The sequence below is a fragment of the Pipra filicauda genome, unplaced genomic scaffold, assembly GCF_003945595.2.
Source record: "Pipra filicauda isolate LSUMZ 115617 unplaced genomic scaffold, ASM394559v2 scaffold423_size595307_pilon, whole genome shotgun sequence".
NCBI lineage: Eukaryota > Metazoa > Chordata > Aves > Passeriformes > Pipridae > Pipra > Pipra filicauda.
This window is the reverse complement of record NW_024104558.1, coordinates 524,278-544,992: the sequence shown is the minus strand read 5'-3', so window position 1 is coordinate 544,992 and position 20,715 is coordinate 524,278. Positions and strand designations below refer to the sequence as shown.

General features: G+C 51.9%; 1 protein-coding gene across 2 annotated transcripts in view; it reads right to left on the bottom strand.

Annotated features, from left to right (window-relative positions):
* REXO1 (RNA exonuclease 1 homolog) overlaps positions 1-20,715 on the bottom strand; it is a 44,770-nt gene that overhangs the window by 5,951 nt on the left and 18,104 nt on the right. For both annotated transcript variants that reach the window (XM_027711563.2, XM_027711564.2), the window contains exons 3-14: positions 18,299-18,400; positions 15,890-16,082; positions 15,090-15,253; positions 12,912-13,049; positions 11,586-11,709; positions 10,408-10,521; positions 7,850-7,987; positions 5,599-5,712; positions 4,947-5,020; positions 1,250-1,360; positions 715-830; positions 375-513 (exon numbers count right to left, since the gene is read on the bottom strand). In XM_027711563.2, coding sequence (XP_027567364.2) covers positions 375-513; positions 715-830; positions 1,250-1,360; positions 4,947-5,020; positions 5,599-5,712; positions 7,850-7,987; positions 10,408-10,521; positions 11,586-11,709; positions 12,912-13,049; positions 15,090-15,253; positions 15,890-16,082; positions 18,299-18,400 — 1,527 coding nt within the window. The remainder of the gene's footprint in view (positions 1-374; positions 514-714; positions 831-1,249; positions 1,361-4,946; positions 5,021-5,598; positions 5,713-7,849; positions 7,988-10,407; positions 10,522-11,585; positions 11,710-12,911; positions 13,050-15,089; positions 15,254-15,889; positions 16,083-18,298; positions 18,401-20,715) is intronic.

Genomic DNA, 20,715 nt, shown 5'->3' with positions numbered 1-20,715 from the left:
CAGAGAACAAACGTGGCAGAGGTGAAAGGCAAATGATTTCAGATCAGTCACAGAATACATGGAATGGATTGAGTTGGAAGGGACCTTAAAGCTCATCTCATTCCATGGGCAGGGACACCTTCCACCAGACCAGGCTGCTCCAAGCCCATCCAACCCTGTCACCTCTGGACAGGTCTGTCACCCTGGGCAGCACCAGCACTAAAAGCTGGGCTGACACCACAAATGACACACGACCCACTCCCCTGCTCTGCCACCACAGACAGGATCCCACCAGCTCAGAGATCAGATCTGCCCTCGGAAATGAACACCTCCTAAACTGCAAGGAGGCACTGAACACCCCCCAGGGGAGAGGGGAAGGCAGGACACCGAGTTACCTTTAGTGCAAATAAGTCGCTCTCCAAGCTGTGCCCTATCAAGATGGTGTCTGCACTGAACATGTTCAGGAGCACGGCCTGGACATCCCGCAGGGTGATGCTCGTGTTCTCCAGGTCCTCCTCTGTCACACCTGAGAATCTGCAGAGCAAGAGGAGGGAGCTGGGAGGGAGGAGACACCTCAAGGCCCCACAGCACCTCAGCTGTTAGGAAGTGGTGGTCAGTGGTTTCAACGAGTGCTCCCAGCCATCCCTCCAAGTTCTGGCAGAGCACAGAGCTCTGTCCCAAGGAAGAACCACCCTTGCCTGGTGTTCCAGTCCTTCTTTGGTGTTCAGTCCTTACCTGGTGTTATAATCCACCACCTTGGAGTCGGGTTTGACGAAGGTGTCGTACACCACCTTCAGGTCCGAGTTGATCACAGTTACTCTTGTCAGCTCCAGCCCTTGCTTCGTGTAGCACTGCAAGGAACAGGGCAGGAGTGAAGGGCAGCACACACCAGCCCCCCTGGGGACCCCCCTGGTCATCCTGAAAGCCTCCCCTGCAGCAGGTTCTGAACGGGTTGAAGGTCAAGGGGAAGCAGGAACAAGGAACTGAGGACGAGGCAGAGGCTGTGAGTGCCCTTCAGCCCCCTGACATGGTTTTGGCCAAATGGAGCTCCCCCAAGTGCTGCAGTTCCCAAAATGCAGCAGAGAGTGCAGAGAGGCCAGGCAGCAAACGCTGCTCAGGGTGGGCCAGCCAGCCACGGGTCCCCAGATCAAACACAGCAATCCCTAATTTGCATGAACAGGACCAATCTGATTTAGAGTCCACAGGAGAACGGAGAGAAGAAGGTCAGGAAACAGAGCTTGGCCTTCCCCAGAAAGCTTTATGGACCCACCATTTCACAGTCTAAGGCGTAGATCCCAGGGTACCCATCAGTTGTAGGCAGCTTCTCAAAAGTCTTCACAAAGCCATCCAGGCTCTCCTTCCTCCCATCATGGACGTGTTGCTTAAAGGAAAGAAAAAAATAATTTGTTGATGATAAAAACAAGAACCCAAAAAGTCCACTTCAATGATCCCCAACTTGGATCCATTTGAGAAAAAAAAATGATTTTTTAATAATTTCTAAAGGTTAACAGGGAGTAAGTTTTGCCTACAGTGGGTCTGCAAACTTCACCACAACAGCGAAGACAGCCATGTGCAACCCCAGCTCCAGATCAGGGCTGGTGGCATCATCCTGACAGTGCAAGGAAGAGCAGGACATCATCTGGGGACAAGGAGCTTTCAGTCTGAAGTAGAATTAGTCAGGAATTGACTAACTGATCTAACTCCAGCTCCTGGTTCCCGTGGCCACGACATGCCCAGGTGCAGGATTCTGATCCCAGGAATCCCTGTGTGAGCAGGAGCATCAGGGGCAGATGCCATGAGAAACTGGTGTAACTGAGCACCAGAAAACGTCAAAGTGTGCATAAAATCAAAGCCACTGTGTTCCAAACCCAGCCAGTTCACACACAAACAGGAGCTCCAGCCCACAGCACTTGAGGCAACAGAGGGTATTTCCAACCACTCCTGTTATTCCCAGCTAAAGTTCTAAAGGTCAACAAGATCCAGCAGGAAAACTCAGGGAGTGATTTCACAATCGGCTTAAGCCAATGCAAGACTGAGCTGCTGTTGCAACAGGTACTCCCACACTGCTCCACAGCCACTGATCCCACCCCCTGGGGATCCTGGAAGCCCTCCCTGCAGCAGGAATTCTGAACTGGATGGAGTTTGAAGGGGAGGCAGGACCTGAGGGCACGGCACAGGCTGGGGCTGCCCTTTTGCCCACTGACATGGTTTGAAGGCAGACTGGGGTGCAGCACCACACCCAGAGGTGATGCCCTCCCTCCCTCACCCCCCAGTGGCTCTTGGTTGTGCTTCAGTTTTGTCTGTCCCTAAATCTCAGTGTATTTGTGCACAATCACAGCAGCCTGGGCACAGCCTCCTGCACTGTGCTTAGGATCATGGAATCCCAGAAGATCCAAGACCCCAAAGATTATCAAGTCAACCCAGCCCCACCACTGTGGCCACCACTAACCCCTGTCCCCAAGTGCCACATCCACATGTGTTTTGAACACTTTCAGGGATGGTGACTCCACCACTGCCCTGGGCACCCTGTTCAATGCCTGACCATCTATTCCATGAAGGAATTTTCCCTAATCTCCCACCTGACCCTCCCTGGCACAACTTGGGGCCATTCCCTCTCCTCCTGTCCCTTGTTCCCTGGCAGCAGAGCCCGACCCCCCCCAGCTCCCCCCTCCTGTCAGGGAGTTGCAGAGCCAGAAGGTCCCCCCTGAGCCTCCTTTGCTCCAGGTTGAGCCCCCCCAGCTCCCTCAGCTGCTCCTGCTGCTCCAGCCCCTTCCCAGCTCCGTTCCCTTCCCTGCACACGCTCCAGCCCCTCCGTGTCCCTCTTGTCCTGAGGGGCCCAGAACTGCCCCCAGGGTTTGAGGTGGGGCCTCAGCAGTGCCAGCACAGGGCAGAGCTTCCCACAGACCTCACCCCACCAGGAATCAAACTGTGCTGGTTTGTCTCAGGACCAAGGGCTGGAGAGGTGAGGAGCTGAGGCCCCTGTGAAGCTGCAGTGTGTAGGCAGAGGGGTAACCAGAGCAGGATTTGCATATTTTCCTGCACAGGTCACTGCTGCAGGTGCAGCCAGAGACAGGAACTGCACCATTTGGAGTTAATGAGGTGGCTGGGCCAACTCTGAGGCCAACTCTGCCTGGATCCAAAGCCAGCACTGCTCAAAGGCCTCGTGGTTCGCTCCTTCCCAGGAGCAAGAGGCCACACTTGGCCATTCTGCATCCATGGCATGGATCCCACTGTTCTGCTGAGGGAATGGGCAGAGCAGCTCACCAGCCAGGAGACAGTAAACACTTCTCTCCCTGGCACCCTGAGCCCTCCCCTTCCTTTGCAATACAACATCACTGGGCAGTGATGGAAAGAAAAAAACCAATTAGATGTTTTTCTATGCTATAGTTGTTGTTCTGCAACGTCCCAGTTCCTCCTGGCTGGGAGGAGGGCAGAGAAGCTGCTCCTGTTTTTCAGACCAGAGGAAGCAGCAGCCTCGGGAGTCACAAAGGGCCACTCTGGGCTCCCCGGGAGCAGCACAGCTCCATCCTGCCACCTCCTGCCTCCCTGCCTAACTGCAGGACACCCGGCCAGGCGCAGCCACAGCCTTTGGGAAGACACACACGTGCTTTGCCAGGTCCAGTTACTGAGAACAGCGTCTCAGTACAAATAGTTTCTGGTTTCAGTGCCCTCCTTCCAAGCTGGAAGATGCTGTGCTCCCCAGCATCCCAACACGTCTCTGTGCACTGACCCTGAGCAGGCTGTGGATCCAGCCTTAAACCTACCAAAGGATGCTGGGAAAACTGGGGGCTCAGAAAAAGGAGGGAGAGGGACTTTTCATACTGGCATGGAGTGACAGGGCCAGGGGGAATGGCTTCCCACTGCCAGAGGGCAGGGGGAGATGGGATACTGGGAAGGAATCCTGCCCTGGGAGGGTGGGGAGGCCCTGGCATGGGTTGCCCAGAGCAGCTGTGTTTTTATAGCCCCACCAAATCCTCCTGACTGTCATCCCTGCTGGATGGGGGGGTTTTTGAACACTGACTAAAAAAAGAACCTCATTTTACATTAAACAAGAAGAGAAGTAGCAGGCTGAGCCCATCCACGCTTCCAGCTGTGCAGGGCAGGCTTTTATGGTGCCCAGACAGAAAACTCTTCCCATTTTAACAAACCTTGACTTTCCCACCTCTGGCTTTTGGTTCTCCCCTGTGTGGCAGCTCCAAATATAAAAATGCCACTAAAACAAGTGACAAGGAGCATCCCCAGAGAGCTGAGGGAGAGGCAAAAGAGAGACTTGCTCCCTTCAGCCCATGGTTTGAGAGGACTGGTGATGCCAGGCTGGGAACCAACTCTCCTGCTGCCTGAGGAAAGCAAAAAACACCCGTGCAAAGGTATCCAAAACAATGCTCAGCTTTATCCAAGGACAAAACCCCACTCCTGAGCAGGATTTTCATTCTGTTTTCTAGTGCTGGGCTCCCTCCTCAGGAGAAGTGATATTTATCAGTTACAACAGGCTCCTTGGGAAGGTTCCTCCCCTGACTGCAACAAAGGGAAGGCAGCAAGCAAAGCTTAGAAAAGACATAACCTACAGCAGAAAATTACCTTAGCATGGGAATCTGGGAAAGGAAAAGACAGGGAAAAAAGTTTTGGCACACTGTTGTCAAGGCTCTGAGACTGCTCCTCAAAAGGAAATCTCTTATTTCTCATTTCTGTGATTCCCTGAAGAACAGGAGCTTCTGTGCACCCCTCAAGGAGATGAGCTTTTTGGGCAGCTGAGGATCAATGGAACCACCTCACTCCACACAGCTGAGTGCCAAACACTGGATTTTCCTACCTTTGCAGAGCAAAAAATATTTAAGTGGCACTTGTTTTCCTCCCTTAAGGGAAGCCACTGCTCTTCCAAAAGCTTAAACAAGTGTTTCCCAGCCACTGCCACTGTCAGCAGAGCACAAATGCCACTGAGAATAAAAAGGTTCTGCTCAATGACTTACTTTAGCAACCTGGCAGCCTGGTGAGCCCACAGCTCCTGAGCAGCAGCTGTAATGAGTTTCCCATCCACCTGGCACTGCAAGAGCAAGAGATTCAGAGTCAAAAAGTCTCGTTACCAAGAGGCCTGAACTTCAGCTCTCACTGAGAGATACCCTGGAAGAGCACAGCAACAGTGAGGTGTCAAACACAGGGGGGAAATAACTCTGGATTCACAGGCAGCAATCTGAGGAGTTCAAGCCTCTCGTGCTCAGCCAGACAAACTCCAGAAGCCACCTGGATAATGTGATGGAAAACCAGAGCAGAGCTCAAACTAGGTTAGTGTCTCACTGCAAATGAATTCAACCAAGGGCAGCAAACTCTCCTGGGAGGGACAGACCTTTAGTGCTCCCAGCCAGCCTCCTAAAAGGCTGGTTTTTTTTTCAAAAGGCACAGGAAGGTTCAATTTTTCTTCTACTTCTTTTAAACACAGATGAACCACCTCTGCTGCACCCCCAGTGTCACGGTTTGGGGACTGTCCCACCGCCCAGCAGCTCTTTGCAAGGCCATTGCAGCAGCAGCGGGGCCACCAGTGACAGGACCAGGAAGTGCCAAGCCCCAGAATGAGGAATGCTGTGTGTTTGGAGCTGGGGCACAGCCCCCCTGGCAGGGACAGACCTCTCTGCTTGCGCAGCCTCCCCCAGTGATGGACACACTCCTCCTTGCGGATGCAGTTCCCCGAGGCTGAGACCATGTACTCGGTGCCACAGCGACAGCAAATCCTGCAGGAGGCTTGGGGAGAGCAGAGAAACAACAGTCAGGTCACCAGAAACCCCTCAGCCAAAGCACAGCCAGGTCAGACTCACTCAGACTCATTCAGCAGCGAAACGTCTCCTGTTAGAAAGGATTCCAAATGTTGTTCCCAACTCCCACAGAGACACAGCAATCCCTCTGAAAATGCACTCCCGCAGCATCTGCCCCTCTAAACGCTTCCCAGAGGTAAATCACAGGACTCTGCTGGGTTTGGTGCACAGCAGCAGCTGCACCACAGCTCCATCAGCATTTGCTGCACTGTTTCCCCATCCACGGCAAATTACGTTGGACTCTAACACAGTTATTTTAAGAAACAGGATAAATAAGTCATTCTTTGGACATCAGGGCTAATGAGGCCTGGTTTCCAGGGGATCTGTGCCTTGTCACTTCCAAATGACATTTCAGTCCTTCCAGGGCACAGCTTTCCTGCAAGGATTACCAGCACCCAAAGATGGGAACACTCCAGCAGAGCCTGGCCCCCAGGTCAGGGACTGTTCTCTCCTGCCAGCTGTGCTTGTGCTGCCCAAACTTTGGAGAAGGGGGATGCAAAAAGCCACTGTAAAGTAGTGGACTCTCATCCTTCTGATCTCCAACAATTCCTCGAGTCCCAGCTGTGACCGTTTCAGCTGTTATCACATTCCCAGCCCACTGGTGCCCACTGACCACGGTCACAGCATGAACAGACCTGCAACGGCTCGAGTTCAACAGGGAGGAATTCAAACATCCTGCAACATCTGCAGGAAGCTCCAGGAACATGAGCTCAGGATCACAGAAAAGAGCTGGCTGGTTACCTGGAGAAAAGGGCTCTAACAAATACAGCACTTGAGAGTGTTAATGCAGGAGGGCTTTAATCCAGGTTGCTTCAGCAACCACAGGACAAATGTAGACACAAGGTGTTAACATGGATGAGCACTTAACACACTCCAAAGAGGTCTCTCCAAAGAGATGCTCAGAGGAGCGTGGAAAGGCACCTCCAAAGAGATCCTCACTCTGGGTTTTATCCCTGCTGCAGCACAAACTGCTTTAATCGGTGTCTGGGGAGCAGAAACTCTGCCAGGAGTTCAGAAAATTCAGACAGAGAAGGAGCCCATCCCATCCTGAGGAAACCTGTGGGATCAAGGCCAGGTTGGACGGGGCTTGGATCACCCTGGGCTGGTGGAAGGTGTCCCTGCCCATGGCAGGGGGTGGCACTGGATGGGCTTTAAGGTCCCTCCCAACCCAAACCATGCTGTGATTTTATGATCATTTTTTCCAGTTGCAGCAGAAAACGCTGCAATCCAGCCCAGCAGGGCAGGCCCCACTGCCAAACCAGCCTGGCCCAGTGCTGGTCCACAGCCCCACACAGCAGCAGCTCATATACACAGAGGCAGAAAAGAATCCTTCCCCTGGAAGAGCTGAACATCCTCAGGCGTGGAACAGGAGCTGCTTTCCAACCACTTCCCTTGCATTTATTGCCTTGGAGTCCAAACCTGAGTGAGCAAGTGCAGAATGTGTCCCTGCAGGGGGGGACAAAGGCAGCTGGTCCAGGGGGACAACCTGCCCAGTTCCCGTTCTTTGGCAGCACAGAATCATGGAATCATGGAATTGCTAAGGCTGGAAAAGACCTTTAAGGTCTTTGAGTCCACCATCAACCCAGCATGGTCACCACTAAAACATGTCCCCAAGTGCCACATCCACGTGCTGTTTGAACACTTCCAGGGATGGTGACTCCACCACTGCCCTGGGCAGCCTGTGCCAGTGCCTGACCACCCTTTCCATAGAGAAATATTCCCTAATATCCAGCCTAAATCTCCCCTGGCACAACTTGAGGCACTTTCCTCTGTTCCTGTTATCTGGGGAATTAGAAATTAAAAAACTCACTCAGCCTCACAGCCCCAAAGTGTAAACCTTGGGTCAAAAATAACATTCCCAAGCTGGAGAAACTCATCCTCCAGGAACACAGCAGGGTTCTGCAGCCACACTCCTCTCCCCCATGACCTGTGGAGAGGGCTCACAGCCAAGGAGACCCATCACAGCAGGGGCAAAGGGCTCCCTGCTGAGAGCTCTACACAAGCAGCAGAGGTGTCTGCTGGGTGCTGGAGCAAACACAGAGGATGGCAGAGCCAGCAGGACTCACAGTCCAGCACTTTCTTCTCCTCTGCAGTGAAGAGGACGGCCCGGCCGGCCTTGTCCGGGTGAGGCATCGGGTACCCGTTCTCCTTGAGCTGCTCCTCACTCAGCAGGTAGTCCTTGAGGCGCCGGTACAGGGCAGCTCCTGCACACACAGACAGTGCTCAAGTCACACCTCTGAAGTTTCTCTTACTGCTTTTGGTGTTATCAAGGTATTCCCACTGAATTCTGAACGTGCTGCCTAAAATCGAAGGAATAATTCTCCGGACAGGGTTAGTACTGAAAGGTAAAAACAAGCAGCTCTTTAATAAGAAGTCTTAGGTGCACAAAGATGGCATATCCACACCCACAGGTTTTACAAACCTATAGCATCACCTGAATGTGATATCTAACTGTTACCTCACAGGGATACACCCAGCCCGAAAATTGCCTGTCCCCCAGGTCCTCCCCCAGGCACACCTCCCAGGACTGGGCTGGTGGTCCCAAGACCCCACATCTCCATCAATAATGTGTGCCCTGCTTGGCTCTCTTTCAAGGATTCTGGGCCTTCTCTGACAGTTTAGACTAAGGCTGTATCAAGGAATGTGCTGACTGTGTTCTTCAGTCACAACAAGACTGGATGTTCTTGCTGGAATCTTTACCCATTGAAATCCTTGAGAAGAACACTAAACAGTATTTCTGGAATTTGGGGCAAAAGGTTAATTAGCTAAAAGTGCTATTCTGAAGTGTTGGAAGGTTGTGCTAATATCTGTATAATGTGTGTTTTAAGGCATCACAGGATTGACAGGGAAATAGGTGTCGGGTGGTATATTTTAAAATCTGGTCATTGGTGCACAAGCTGATTTTTAACCACTTTGAACAAGCAGCATTAAGCCTGGAAAGCACAGCTGAAACAGAATTCTTCCAAAAGGCCCATTTTCAGGCCTTTTTGTTACCAACAGAGCCACAGAATGGCTGGGTAGGAAGGGACCTTAGAGATCATCCAGTTCCACCCCTGCCATGGGCAGGGACATCTCCCACCAGCCCAGGTTGCTCCAACCCCCTCCAACCTGGCCTTGGACACTCCCAGGGCTGGGGCAGCCACAGCTGCTCTGGGCAACCTGTGCCAGGGCCTCCCCACCCTCACAGCCAACAATTCCTTCCCAATATCCCATCTCACCCTGCCCTCTGCCAGTTTAAAGCCATTCCCCCCTGTCCTACTACTAAATGTGAGACTTCTGCCACATTAATGCTTTCACTGATAATCAGTAACAGCCCACAGAACACCCTCAAAGGCCACCCACAGCTCCCTAAAAACTTCATTATCTGCAGCTTTCTTTCTACTGCTGATTTCAGGCTGCTCGTTTCATTGCACAGAATAATTATAACTTTTTTCCCCTCTGCTCAATATTTCCTCTCTCTGCTGCATAAACCCTTCCAATACTGCTGGGTGCCCTTTGATGTTGCTTAGCTGAGCTATACTGCCCCTTTTAAGCTTTCTCCCTGTCAATTCCTTCTGCTCCGTGGCCTCCCCATCTCTCCTCTGATCTCCTCGACAATTTGCCTACATCTCTTGGCAACCAAAACACCCATAACTGATTTGAGCCAACGTGAACAGTGCCCGTGGCACAGCCCTTTGGCTACGATACGACCTTCCTGTGACATTGGCAGCAGCGGAACCGAGCCCTGCAGAGCAGCTGCAGATTTGTAAGTTTGCCTTTTAATCTGACAGGCACAGTGTAAAGTACTGCTGCAGGGCAAGAAAGTTAAACTAAAATAACACCCAAAACACCAGAGGCAGCTCTGAGTGGTTATTGATGCTCCATCAAAGCCGGGCTGGGAGCAGCAGTGACCTGGCAGCGGAAGGAGGAAGCGAGGAGGGCACTGGTCAGTGGTGTCACCCCCCACCGAGGGACTCTGTGCTGCAGTCAGGTAATAAAACCTCACACTGCCCCCAGATAAACCCCAGCACTCCAAATCACAGAACCCTAGAATGTTCTGGGCTGGGAGGGACCCACAGGGATCATCCAGTCCAACCCCTGCCCTGCACAGACACCCCAACAATCCCCCCCTGTCCCTCAGAGCGTTGTCCAAACCCTCCTGGAGCTCTGGCAGCCTTGGGGCCGTGCCCACTGCCCTGGGGAGCCTGGGCAGTGCCCCAGCACCCTGTGGGGGAAGAACCTTTCCCTGAGATCCATCCCAACCCCCCTGGCACAGCTCCAGCCCTTCCCTGGGTCCTGTCCCTGGTCCCAGAGCAGAGCTCAGTCCCTGCCCCTCCGCCTCCCCTCGGCAGGAGCTGCAGCCCCCGAGGAGTCTCCCCTCAGTCTCCTCTGCTCCAGCTGAACCAGCCAAGTGCCCTCAGCTGCTCCTCAGACCCTTCCCCTCCAGACCCTTCCCCAGCTCCATGTCCCTCCTTTGGACACTCCAACAGCTTCAGATCTTTCTGACACTGTGGCCCTCGAACAGCCCCCAGGACTGGGGTGAGCTGCGTGGGGTGAACAAACCAGCCTGATCCTGCTCCCCCAGTCACAGTAACACCTCCAGCTCCACCCTACACGTTACAGCCCCACAGGAGCAGGGTCTTACCTGTCAAATCCTCAGCTCTCAGGCTCCCTGAGCGGTTCAGGGTGAAGCTTGTCTTGGCAGCGAGCTTCCCCCCCAGCACAGCCTCGTGGGACACCACCTTCTTGTTACTCGTCTCTGCAGAAAGAAGGAAGCAGCAAAAGAGGACAGAGATCAGGTACCAGCAAGTGACTTCAGTCCTAGTTTGGGGCACTACACATGGGCAAGAGGAACTCTGTGTTTATCCTCTTGGATTCTTGCTTTGCTCCAGAAGTGGATTCTGTGTGTAAGGTGCTGGCCCAGCATTTTCATCCCAGCGTTACGGTGAGTTTTCAGTTCTCACTGTCAGGCCACAGCAACTCATTTTAAGGGCAGCAAGGACACTTTTACAGTTTTTCCAGAACCTCGTAGCTCTACCTGCTCACCCTGCACTGACCAAAAGCAAGACAGGACCAAGCACAGAAGCAACTTGACCCCACCATGTGCTGCGTGGTGGCATCACCCACCCACAGGAGCAGCTTTGTTGCTGGGGCCCTGCAGAGCAGCCTCCCACGCTGAGTGTTTCAACCTCTTTCAGAAAGGAGCTTCAGAGCTCTGGGATATGCTCAGCACATCAGACAATGGCAGAGAGGGGCTTTTTACTAATCATTAGCTGGCAGCCCTCTCACAAAGGCCAGCCTCCCAAGTTCAGCCGCTCTGACTAATGGCCAGGAACGTAATGAAGACAGAGGGGAGAAAAGGGAAGAGACTGGGGGAAGAAAAAATTCACAAGAACAGCACAAATTGATTGTTTAATGTACCCTCTCGAGAGCCAATAATGAAATGTCTTAACCCTCTTCGTTTCTCTCTTGAAGCTTAATGTGTGTAACAGATTTCTGGGGTGATGGACGAGTCTATCACTTTGAAGGCATCATGTGAAAGTTACTCCATTAGCAGGGCTTTTCATTTTAAAGAACTTGTGCTAAAAAAAAAAAAGGGATCCGTGTGGCATTATCTCCATTTAGGTTCAGAGAGCCAACAAAGCGTTGCAGGACTCGCCTCTTGAAGGCCCATTAGAGCTTGCCAGGCTATAAAAAGCTGAGCTGGAGCTGTTTGCCTTTCAGCACAACTGAGAAATGGGGGCTGCCTTTGCCACACGTTTGTCTCCGTGGTTTCTGACCCAAGCAGGGCCCCAGTTATTAAAGCACAAGTGTGGTACCTACTGTTGGTGCTGGATGGGGAGTTGGGCACGAGGCTCCTGAGCTTCTTCAGGGTGTTCACGGCCACGTTCAGGTAGATGTTGCGACTGGTGCTGCGTTCATAGGCCACCTTCTCCTCTGACAGAGCCTGGGAACAGCACAGCCCATCACCACACACTCTCCTCCCTCTTCCCAGGATCCCACAATGGTTGGGGTTGGAAGGGACCTTAAAGATTGTTTTCCACCCTCCTGCCGTGGGCAGGGACACCTCCCACTATCCCAGGCCGCTCCAAGCCCTGTCCAACCCGGCCCTGGGCACTTCCAGGGAAGGGGCAGCCACAGCTGCTCTTGCTTTCGGGGAAAAGAAATGTTTGGCTCTTAAAATACAGGCTCCAAGTACGACAGCAAAAAAAAAAAACAAACTGCCTGGCAAGGAATTGAGTCATGAATACATGGCACAAATATGCACTGGGTTTGGGGCCTGCTCAGGTGAGTCAGAGAAAAAAAATAATGGGTTTTAAGCAAAGTGCTGAAAAAAGCATTTCCATGGGAAGCTCGCCCTGAGGGATTAACAAAGCAGTTCTGGAACTGCCTGGGAAAGGCTGTGTTCCCCACTGTGGTGCAGCACAAAATCTTAACTGTTAAGAAAAATAAGTTTGGCAAATGGTGGCTCCTCGGATGCAACAGGAACGTTTTCCCCAGGGAGCTGTGAGGGTGAAATCCCACCTGCTCTGCTTACAGAACACCCCACACAATGGCCTGTGTTTTCCCAACTCACACTAATGGCCAAAGTTTTCCAATAAAATGTATGACTGCCTCAACTCTGCTTTTGGAACTCCCACTATACTGTTCCTGCTGCCTGAAGGCTCCGTAAAAATCTCCTGAAAAGCCTTCACAGGGAGCAAGGAACAACTCCCAACCAATTCCATGTATCCCAGACACTTCCCCGTGCTCAGCACTCAGATTCCAGGAGGTGTTTCCTGCTGTACCAGAGCAACAGCTCTTTCTGTCCAGCTGGACCATAATGCACATTCCCCTTGCATTCCTCTTCTGGGCTTATTAAAACACGTCAGATGAAGGGAAAGATGGGACTTCCCATTGGAACCCCCACTGGAATTCCACTTTCTGTTGCCCAGTCTGGAATTATTCAAGGCCAGTTTCCTCTAGAGAACTGTGTGTGCATAGAAGAGTTTTCCCAGAACCACGGAACGCTTTGGGTTGGATGTTAGAGATCATCCAGTTCCCACTCTCAAGTCTTTGCAGGCACAAATCCAAGCCAGTTTTCTGGATCTGCTACAGTTTTAGAAGGTCTTGGCCTTTATTCCCTGAGAAGCAAGGGGCTGTACAGACCTTGTCAAAGGCTTCCTGGGAGGAGGAGCAGAACTTCAGGCACTCATCGATGAAGAGATTGAGATATCTTTGCCGAATGTTGGTTGGGACTTTAGCACCAAATTCTGTGGGAATAACAGGCCTCTGTAAGGTGGGGCTCTGGAGATGAGACAGAGAGAGAGAGAGAGAGAGAGGCTGGTCAGGCTTTAGGAAGTTGCTCCGAGTCTCTCCCATTTCCTGCTGTTATTAATACTGCTGTGACTTCCTTTCTGAAAACCTGCCCAAAAGCTGAGCATAACTTGCATCATTTTTGGTGCTAAAAATACCCCTTGGAGATCCTGTGCCCCCTGCAGCATTTGAGCCACCAAAACCAAGCGTGGTTTGTTCTGCAGCTCACCCGGGGGGCCAAGGACTGCAGGGGCCTCAGTCCCAGCCCTGCGTGCACACACAGCATTCCAGAGCGGGAAAATGCTGACATTCCCACCAGGAGGGTCAGCAGGAGGATGGTCCCATCCTGAACTGCAGCTGTGACACGTGACACCAGCTAGGGGGGTTGTGACAGACGTGGGGTTTGGTCCAGGAGGCCCCTCCTGCCAGGCTGGCAGCCAGCAAAACCCTCCCACCTCCCGGGGCATTCCTGGAACTTTACTGCCCTGGGGTTTTCCTTCCTTGTTTAATGCCAGTCACCACGTTCCTGAAAGGATTTCCCCCTTCAACAGAATGACAAGTTCCTCAGGCACAGACACCTGCATGTCAGACCAAGTTATGACCTCCCACTGCAGCTTTCCACTTGACACCAGTTTGTTCCCCAAATCACACCATTTGCCTCTTTTTCAGAGAGGAGGTTGTACATTCACCTCTAAAACACCCAACTGTTCTCCATCCCCCCCCCGAGAGACATCCACAAACCAAACCATCTGCTGCAATCTGGAGTAAAAACAGCTCCCTGGAAGACATGAGCATGTTCCAAGGGGAGCAACTGGTCCCACCTCAATGGGAAAAGTGCTCATTTCCCCCAGGACATTTCCACTTTGATGCCCTGTTCAAGGGGATTTGGTCCTTTCCATTAAATACATATTTTCTCAATCTCTAATATGATACCCTTAAGCACCTCTGTAACACTGGTAAATATTTTATCCTTTCAGTTGTTTCTTCTATTTTTAATCAGCTGAGAGTTCTGTGTTACTGTGGCTGCTGTTTGAGTGGGGAAAGAAGAAAATGGCTTTTCACTCTCATAGAAATAATCAGAGCATGTTATCACATATCTTGACACCAGATATCACCAGTAAGAATATCCTGGCACCAACCAGGTTCCTGCCATCAGGAATTCTACTCTGAATTGTCTCAGTGTGTAACAGGCTTCCGTGGGGAAAGGAGGGACTTGTAGAATCATGGAATGGTTTGGGTGGGAAGGGACCTTAAACCTCCTGCCACAGGCAGGGACATGTTCCACCATCCCAGGTTGCTCCTTTGATCCAACCTGGCCTTGGACACTTCCAGGGATCCAGGGGCAGCCACAGCTTCTCTGGGCAACCTGTGCCAGGGCCTCCCCACCCTCACAGCCAAGAATTCCTTCCTAATATCCCATCTAACCCTGCCTTCCTTTTCCTCCTTCATCTTAAGGCCATTCCCCCTTCTCCTGTCACTCTGTTAAGTGACTTCTTTGCTGAGGAACTCAGAGCAAAAGTACCCAAAGGCTGGGCAGGCATCCCAATGAAAAACAAACAAACAATTTTCCCCCCCTAAATATTTACAGCAGCACGAAGTTCAGTGGTCACATTTTACTGCCTAGGTCACAGTGGGACATTATTCCCAACCACTTGCCTCAGCCTGGCCCACAGAGCCCGGGAAGGCCACGAATCCATCCGTGTCCTTTGAACTCCAGAGGCTCTGAGTCCCTGCCCCAAACAGCTGCAGCCCTGGGCAGTGAGCACAAGAGAAGGCTCAGACTGAGCAGGAGGGATCGATACCCAAAGAGATCAGAGCAGCACTTAAGCACCTCTGTCTTTTTAAGCTCCTGCCCCCAAGGGTGTTTCATTTTTTGTACGATGCCATCGAGGAAAACCACAGGAAGAAACAAACCCATTTAACCAACCCAATCAAAACCCCACTTCCAGGGAGTGCTAAGTTTGGAACAGTCTGATCAAACACACCCCCCTCAACGAGGAATGAGAGGAGAAGAATCCAAATCTCCCTTACCTGCAAGGAGGGAACGTGGGCTACCCTTTTGGGCACGATGGTGCTGGTGGTCTTGGAAGCCATCCCAGCTAAGGTGCAAGCCTTGAGAGGGAGGGTGGGGGCTTCAGAGTCATTGGAAGGTGTGACACTCCTGCCAGCAACAGCTGTCTTGCTGCTCCCAAGGCCTGCAGGGGACAGAAAACAGCCAGGTACAAATCCTGCCACGGGCTCCGGGCTGCCAGAGGGAACCCACTATCACAGGCCAACGCTGCCAGCTGGGGTTTTTATCAAATCCAAGCCTCCAAAGGGATACAAATTGGGTAATTTTACCACCTCCCAGGCAGGGATGAAGGAACCTCCTGCCAGGAAAGGTGCCTCATTTTTGTTTGTTCTGGGGTAACTGAGTCAGCAGAGTTTAAAGAGGTGACTCTGTCCCTGCAAGGCACTGCCTGAGTCACGTCAGCTCTGACTACAAAGGGACAGCACCAAGCATTAATTAGCACTTCCCATCTGCTCTGTGCCACCTCTGAAGGCTTAGATGGAAGGGGGAACGAGGAGCAAACCCAACCCAAGGAAGAAACAGAAAAAGGAAAGGCTGAGGTGAGGGAGGCAGGGTGAGAGATGGGGCTGGACATCCAGCCCGCTGCTTTTCGGAACAGGATGGAATTCCTCAGAGAAAGGCCTCCCACTGGTCACTGTCAGTAAAGATTCAAGTCTCAACACATCTCCTGATAGCTTCACATCTGCCCTGGAGACATTTAAAGCCAAGGCAGTGTGTTTTACCAGGGGGAGGACAGACAGCGATCCCAACCACCACTTACTTTGCTTGGCTGCTGCGGCGAGGGCGGCATTTGGCACGTGGGCAATCCTCCTCTTTTCTCCTGGCAAAGAGAGAGAGGCCTTCTGAACCAGCTGTGCTGCCTGCTGCTGGGCCAGCTGGATCCTCTGGTAGCACACCTCCTGGGCCGTGGGGGGACGGTAGGGCCGCACCACGGGCCTGCTCGGGGCCTCTGCCTGCACACACAAAGCGCCGTCAGAGCCTCCCCCCGCCGGCCCCATCCCCGCCCCACACGGCCTCTGCTCCTCACCCCCTCTCCTGGCACCCACAGGGCTCTGGGAGGAGAAGATGCCAACTGTCCTCCAGAGCAAAACAGTCAGAGTCACCCATCCACAACCGTGGCATTGATGATTCACCCCCCGGGGAGGCCTCCCGGCAGGTTCCTCGCTTGGCAGGTGGTGTTTGAACTGCTTTTAATGCTGTGATGTTCCCCATCACTGTGCCTAACCCACTTCTGGGCCCTGCCAACACTCTCAGGCTTGCACTGGAACATAAATGTAGCAAATGTAGCCCTGTGCTGCCTACTTTGGTTTGTACTGCAATGAAAAAGTGACGATTGGCCTCCACTCCCCTCTGTACATGATGCTGAGCTTCACAGCTCTCTCCCTGCACATCCACCTCTCTGCACCCTCCCTCCAGGTCTCCAGTCTGGAGCTACCTAAAAGCCTCACAAATATGTATTTCTGGGATTAGAGCACTACACGAGCTGAGCTCAGCATTTCCAACAGGCTCCGTCCCTGCCCACTTCTGGAGGCACCTCAGCACCAACAGGTTCCACGTGCTCTTCCTTTGATGCCCAAATTTAGGCTGCAGGAAAAGTGCCAGAAATGATGTCAGCAAAGAGAGAAGTTTTCTAGCAGCAGAAGTAGTACAAACTTCTCCACACTACTTAATAACCTTTGAAACGTGAGGAACAGGCCTTGCCTCCTGGAATCCCTTCAAGAGAAGGGTCAATGTAACACAGCAAATTGGGGGCAGGCTGGCACCTCCTGCATTCCTGGTCTCTGATGCTGCCACCAGCTTCTGGATACCAAACTGAGGGCAGTCAGACATTAATTATAATGACAGACTTGTGAGCAGGACAGGCCACTCATTTCGTGCCTCACCTCCAATTCCTCTGGGCCGTCATTTCCCCCAGCCCAGCTCGGCTCCCTCCCCTTCTGCTGCTCAGGGCCTGAGCTACAAAGCACTGAGCAAACATTGCACTTGGAGGGACATGGCAAAGCACAGGGCTCGGTTCTGTGTGGAAAAGCAGCAGTTCAGGTCTGAAGCACCTGCTGGAGCTGAGACACTCCGGGGAAGGCGGGTGCCAGAGCTGCCCCCGGAGCTCACCAGATTGGCTCTGTTTGCCCAAGCAGAGCCTGTGCTGGGGCTCCCACCTTTGGAAAGCATTTTGGGATCAGCTGTCACATTAAGAAAATATATTTAAAGGTTTGTACATGCCTAAAAGGCGCCTCTTTACGATAAATGTTTGAGTTAATGAATTTCCAAGCCATTTGCTTCAGTCTCTTATCTCTTCACTTGGGAAGAAAGGGCCCTTATCAAACCACACGAACTGGCTGAAGATATGTAGTTAAATAAAACACATTGTATTGACCTCAGGGCTTCAAATTATTAAAAGCAAAAAAAACCCCCTCTTTCCTAGGCAGAGAGGAAAGGAAGAACAATTAATTTGGACTACCCAGCTCAAATCAGTGTGTAAGTCTCCACTCTTATCCTGCTGGAACATAAAACTAATCTGTGCTCAGCACCTGGAGGGAAAAACATTAAACCCGCAGAGAAAACATGAATTAAAATCCCAGGGAGAAAGGAATGAAAAAATCAGAATGTCTTCCTTGCCTTTTTCTTTTTTTTTTTTTTTTTTTTTTTTTTTTTTTTTTTTTTTTTTTTTTTTTGTTTTAATTCTTCTCCTCTGTATTTTTACAGCTGGGAAAGAAGAGGATCCAAACAGATACTGCTGATACTCCTGGCTGATTCAGAACAGATGTAAGGCAATGGTTTTAAACATCTGACAAAATTCCTGCAGCTTTTAGCTCCACAAGACACAGAAAAGCAGCATCAGGCACAGAGTGACCCTGTGTCCAGCTAATTTTTATCTAAGTCACTGAATGAACATCTCAACCTATCCCAAAGGGTTACAAACTGCAGAATCCATTCACTCTTCCACAGCTTACAAATTTTATTAGAGTTTTGCTGCCATTTTTAACAGATGCCTAAACATGGGGTTTATTTAGGGATTAGAAGGAGAGGAAATAAAACTAACACAGACTGATTCCAGCACAAACAACTCAGATGCCCCTGCCTGGCCCTGGGACTGAACCTTTTTGCAGGGTCAGGACAGAAAATCCTCACTTGAAAGAATCTAAACTTCTGCTTCTAAATGTGCACTTACATTTCCTTGTTTGACAAGATGAGAGATCCTTCTTTTCTGGCCAGGAAACAAGGTAGTTAAATTATCTTCTGCCTTTTCTTCATTGGCTTCCTCTTTGGATGGCTGGAAAAGAAAAGAACAAGCTCCCAAACCCGAGCAGACCTGAAGATCCCTCTCACCAGGGAGATGTGAGAAGTCTCCTTTGGGGTTAACCTGGCAGGTGGAAGGTGAGAACATGTGCTCAGCTGCTGAACCTCTGCAAGAAACCTTGGTTTGACCCCAGGAGCCCCCAAGAAAGCCAAGGAACAGCAGCAGGACAGTCCCCACTCCACGAGCTGTGCCCAGGGCAGGACTGACACAGCTCTGGACAGCCCTTACCTGCCACAGGAGACCTGACCCCCCCTCTCCTGCCAGCCACTCACACATCTCACCTCTGCTGGCATTCCTATAAAATCCAGGGGTGTTTGGGGTGTGTTTTTTTGAAGAACCTGGGATCTGACTCATTTCTGCCCCGGGCAGGTCCTCACAACCTGCTGGAGACCAGAGCACGGTGCCCCCACTCCACCTTCAGGGAAAGGGTTCTCTGCAGGTCTATCCACAGCTGGAACGGCAGAGAGGGAGGGGACAAAGGTCCCACCTGCACCCCCAGAGCCCCAGGAGGAAGGAGCAGCCCCTCTCCAGCCACAGGTGCTCCGAGCTCACCCCTCAGAGCTGCTCCTGGACAGGGGGAACAGCTTCAAAACCCGCTCTGAATTTGACTTGGCTGTTCATTTATACACAACACACCTCACAAGCTTATTTTCAAAACTCCAGCTGCTCTCCAGGTAATCTCACTTGCAGTTTTCCAACACAACCCCTGGCAAAGCTCTGAGATGAGCCTGAGAACCTCTGGAATTCAGAGACAGAACCCAAGGTTGGATTTGGGATGAGCTCAGACTGCACTTGGGATGAGCTTGTGTCCAGCAGCACAAGGACACTCAGGGTGAGCACTTCCCACTGAACTACCCGGCTCTCCAGGAACTCCAGAGTCTGTTAATTCACTTACATCCCTAATGAACTCTCTCCCAAAGCCATTCTTCCTGGTGGAAAAGCACCACACTGCCCTGTACCTGCAGAATCATGGAATCCTGGAATATCCTCAGTGGGAAGGGACCCCCGAGGATCATCCAGTCCAACTCCTGGCCCTGCCCAGGACACCCCAGCAATCCCACCCTGTGACTGAGAGTGTTCTTCCTGGGGGAAGAATCTTTTCCTGATATCCATCCCAACCCTCTCCTGACTCACGACTGAGACCAAACAACACAGGCTCCACCCACCAAATTATTCCACCATCAAAAAACAACTCCCCATGAGCAATCCCACCTGCCAGGGACCCCCTCACAGGCCCCCATCTCCCAGGTGAGGGTCCCTCCGTGGCAGGGTGTGTTCCTCCCTTCCCAGAGCAGCGAGAAATTCAATCCCAGTGCAGGGATGGAGAGGAGCAGGACCTGCAAGGGAGCCACACATGGCTGCTGCCAGCTGAGCTCTGCCACCCTGGACCACAATTAACTGTTTGCAGTGAGTGGCAGCTCCTGGTCCAGCACTTTCTGAATTCAGGGATTAGTAATTCCCACACAGATATTGTGCCCTTCAACTACTTTCACTTAAACTGAGAAAAAAAGAGAAAAAAAAAAAGCCCAAAATAGAGGTTTTTTTCCTAGCTGGGAATACTAAACAGCAGAATTTTAAACAAGCAGTGCTTAACAGTTGAGAAGAAAACCATCATACAGAACTGGTTTATAGTTTCTTCTGTCCAGGAGTTCTGTGTGAGTGTAAAAAAGGTCTTTAATTGTCAGCGACACAGAGTTCCCTGAGGAACCCTGGGGACATCAGTGCACCAGAGAGCTCAGCAGAGAGCTTTAACAGCCCAACTCCTCTTCCCAAAACCTGACCCCTCCTCCCCACACTGCACATCCAGTGCCCTGGGTGCTCCACACACAGATGGTCCTGACGGAGGGAGTTTTGTTCCCTGCACCCTCCCAGTCACAAAAGCTGAACACCAGCACTGATTTCTGGGCTGGGTTTGGAACTCAACAGTCAATCCCAGGAGGAGAAACTGCCTTCTCCCCACGGGATCCTGCTGCACTCACCTGCCCCTCCCTCACACCAACCACCCCTAAGGGAGTGGGGGTGAAGGGGCCTAAACTGGGACACACTGGTGTCCCAGTGCCTCCACTATCCTGGGTGCAGGACAGCTGCAGCTGAAGGCACTTGGCAATTCCTTGGATAAGCACGTTTGTCCCTTGGTGCTCCCTCTGCCCCAGCACACACGGGGCAGCTGATTTTGTCACATTAAGCCCCTTCCAGAGCCTAAAGGAGCTCCAGGAGAGCTGGAGAGGGACTGGGGACAAGGGATGGAGGGACAGGACAAGGGGAATGGCTTCCCACTGCCAGAGGGC